This window comes from Abramis brama (assembly GCF_963993115.1).
Source record: "Abramis brama genome assembly, chromosome: 7".
Lineage (NCBI taxonomy): Eukaryota > Metazoa > Chordata > Actinopteri > Cypriniformes > Leuciscidae > Abramis > Abramis brama.
In genome coordinates this window covers 29596049-29599106 of record NC_139969.1, presented here as the reverse complement: position 1 = coordinate 29599106, position 3058 = coordinate 29596049, and the positions used below count along the sequence as shown (strand labels likewise).

Sequence of the window (3058 nt, the reverse complement as noted above, 5' to 3'; positions counted from 1 at the left end):
AAATCCATAAAGTAAAGAAAAAAAATAAGACTATTTTATTGGGATATGTGGGAAGAGAAAATGGGGATGCCTCTTACATATTTTATTGACATTAAAGGCATAGTTTACCCCAAAATGAAAATTTTGTCATCATTTACTCCCCCTCAAGTTGTTCCAAACCTGTATGAGTGTCTTTCTTCTGCTGAACACAAAAGAAGATATTTTGAAGTGTTGGTAACCAGACAGTTTACGTCACCCATTGACTTCAATAGGAAAAAACTACTATGGAACTATGGAAGTCATTGGGTGCCTTCCACTGTTATACCAACATTTCAAAATATCTTATTTTGTGTTCAGCAGAAGAAAGACACTCATACAGGTTTTGGAATAAATTTGTATTAAATTATTATTATTATTTTTTTTTTTTTTGGGTGACCTATCCCTTTAATGTCATAATAAAATATGTAAGAGGCATCCCCATTTTCTCTTCTCATATATCCCACCAACATACATTTATTTAGATTTTTTCTTTACTTTTTGGATACTACTCTTTACTTTTTTTATGTGTATTTTGTTTCATTTTTGGGTGATCTATCCCTTTTAATTCATCCATTTCCATGTAGCTGCACATAAAATAAAATAAAATAATAAAATAAAAATATTCAAAAGCAAAATCAAATCAAATTCTAAAAGCAAAATAAATAATAAAACTATATTATATAACTACAATATATTCTACATTTCTAAATTGAGTAATAATTATTCAAAAAAGATAAATTGCTGAAGACAAATGTTTGAATGTAAAAAATTTATTCAAGTTTTTTTTCACTCGAAGTTCAATAAATAACCCACAATTGTTCATCAAATATAAATAACACTATTTTCAATATAACTTTTCAATAAATACTCATAGGCAATACAAAAAAACACACACACAAAATTAGTTTGACATAAATGTGCAAAAGACGTTCCACTTTCACAGTTATTATCCAGTGCTACAACCTTGATCTTCCTGTGTGCTCCATTGCTGTGTTCATAGAATGACTGTTCTTTAATGCCCAAGGCCTTCCAGTCTGGCTTTAGTTCTGTTCCGTCCTCCTGAACCTCAAGAAACTGGTTCAGATGGTTCACTGACTTTCCCACAAATGCCGTGTTCATCTGGGACGTGTTCCACTGCTTCTGTCTTCAGAGTGGCCATGGGTAATTTAACCCAAATGTTGTGTGATTAGTTCCTGGTAGACTGTTGACTTGAGGAAACGAGGGTAGCAGTCTTTCTCCATGAGGGTGTAAATTTTACTCTGGGCAAGGTTGAAGCAGGACAGGGTGGGTTGTTCCATATTGTTCAAAGTGATGGTTTTAGTTTCGTGATCAAGATTAACCTGAAAATATGCAGAGAAAGGATTTGCCATTAGACTTATTCATGACATTTTTTTATTAAGAATGAGTCTTCTGCGCTATTTATGTTCTTAGGAAATTTACCTCTCTCGGTGCGTCAGAGCAGATGAACTCTTCATAGATTTTCCTGGCCTTGGAGCACAGCTTTGAGGAGGTCTTCGTGTTCCTGTAGTCCTCACAGGCCAAATAGAAAGCAATATTTTCTTCACTGTACTCAGATGACAGGAAAGCTGTGAAAGCGTACAGTCCGTCTGCAAAGAAACATGAAGAAAACATTAGACGACCCTGATAGCTTTCATCCTACAGCCTGAGAATGGTGTGCTTTAATATTGCAACTGTAAAAAGTGGTAACCTGCAATTGTATATACCTTAAAGTGCCATTTTTACCTTATTTAACCTATGAAGTTAGTTTTGTTGGTGTAAATTAATGCATTTAGGTTGATTTAGTGATTCTAAATAGTATTTTTTGATTTGAATAAGTTAATTGAAATGTTACCATTTTTTTTTTAAACGTTCCCACTGATATAAACTCACCTTTGTGAAGCAGGAGTTCGTGGAAAGACTGGCTCCATTTTTGTCTGTCCTCCACAGTTAGCTTGGTAGTTTTTTTTGAGTGACCCATGATATTAAACTCTTGCTTTAGCAGAAAATTCCCAAACCGAGTCGTGAGTTCCTTTGCCCTGTAAGGAACAAAATAATCAATCATTTAATTGGGGGAAAGTACTTATAATTTATAAAAAGACATATATTATTATTGAACAGTTATTTTATATATATTCAAATAAAATATTATATTATCATTTAAAAATTTAGACTTAAAGCTATACTTAAAAAGAAAATAATGACATTTGAGCTTTTCTCACTATTCTGGCAATTTATAATTACTAATCTTTAATAGTAATTTTTTTTAAATAAATACATATGAAACATACCTTTCCAGACAGGTGGTTGGCAGATGCTCTAGTGCTCGGCACATGTTAGCAGGTCCAAAGATTTCCTACTATGCTCCACAAGTGGCTGTCTAATAGTTACTGTTGTCTGAGACTTTTGATTCTGTCTTAAATGTCAGCAATGCTGGGCTATTTATGTAGTTTCACCCTCCATGACATCACTTGGCTTAGCCAATGAAACGGAAGCTGTGGAGGGAGGGGGTGTTTCTGCCCTTCAAGCAGCCTTTGGTCTTCAGGGAATCATTTCCAGTAGAAAGCAATGTCGTAAAGATTCTCTTTTTCCTCTGATTTCCTCAATTTGTTGCATAAAACACTGGAAATGGATTGGACATATTTCAAACTTTTATTGGATAATAAACTCAAAAAGGAAAATTCTGTCATAATTCTAAACCTCTATGAATTTATTTTTATAAGTGAAAAAAAAAAGAAAAAAAGAAATGGATTTTTCAGTGGTTTTTGCAATTTGCATACATTAAAAGATAATGAGATCTATTGTTGTTTTTGGACCCCATTGACTTTCATAGTATGAAAAAAAAAAAACAGTTTTTCAAAATATCTTTTGTTTTAGGTGCGTGAGTAAATGACAGAATTTTCCTTTTTGGGTGAGCGAGCCCTCTTGGAATTTATGATGCCACTGTGTGAAACCACAATATTTATTTTTATAACTTTGCATGTTTTATCAGTTGGTTAAATACTGTAACTATGAATAGTTTCGTATATCAAAGAGATAATTT

At 32.9% G+C, this 3058-nt stretch overlaps 1 protein-coding gene across 1 annotated transcript; it reads right to left on the bottom strand.

The window, feature by feature from the left end:
- Nucleotides 1–775: 775 nt before the first annotated feature.
- Nucleotides 776–2433, bottom strand: rgs5b (regulator of G protein signaling 5b). The gene is made up of 4 exons (XM_084119043.1): nucleotides 2307–2433; nucleotides 1909–2054; nucleotides 1459–1625; nucleotides 776–1358 (listed from the first exon to the last, which is right to left on the bottom strand). The coding sequence occupies exons 1-4, from the start codon at nucleotides 2348–2350 to the stop codon at nucleotides 1185–1187; spliced, it is 531 nt and encodes a 176-aa protein (XP_083975169.1). The 5' UTR covers nucleotides 2351–2433; the 3' UTR covers nucleotides 776–1184.
- Nucleotides 2434–3058: the final 625 nt, after the last annotated feature.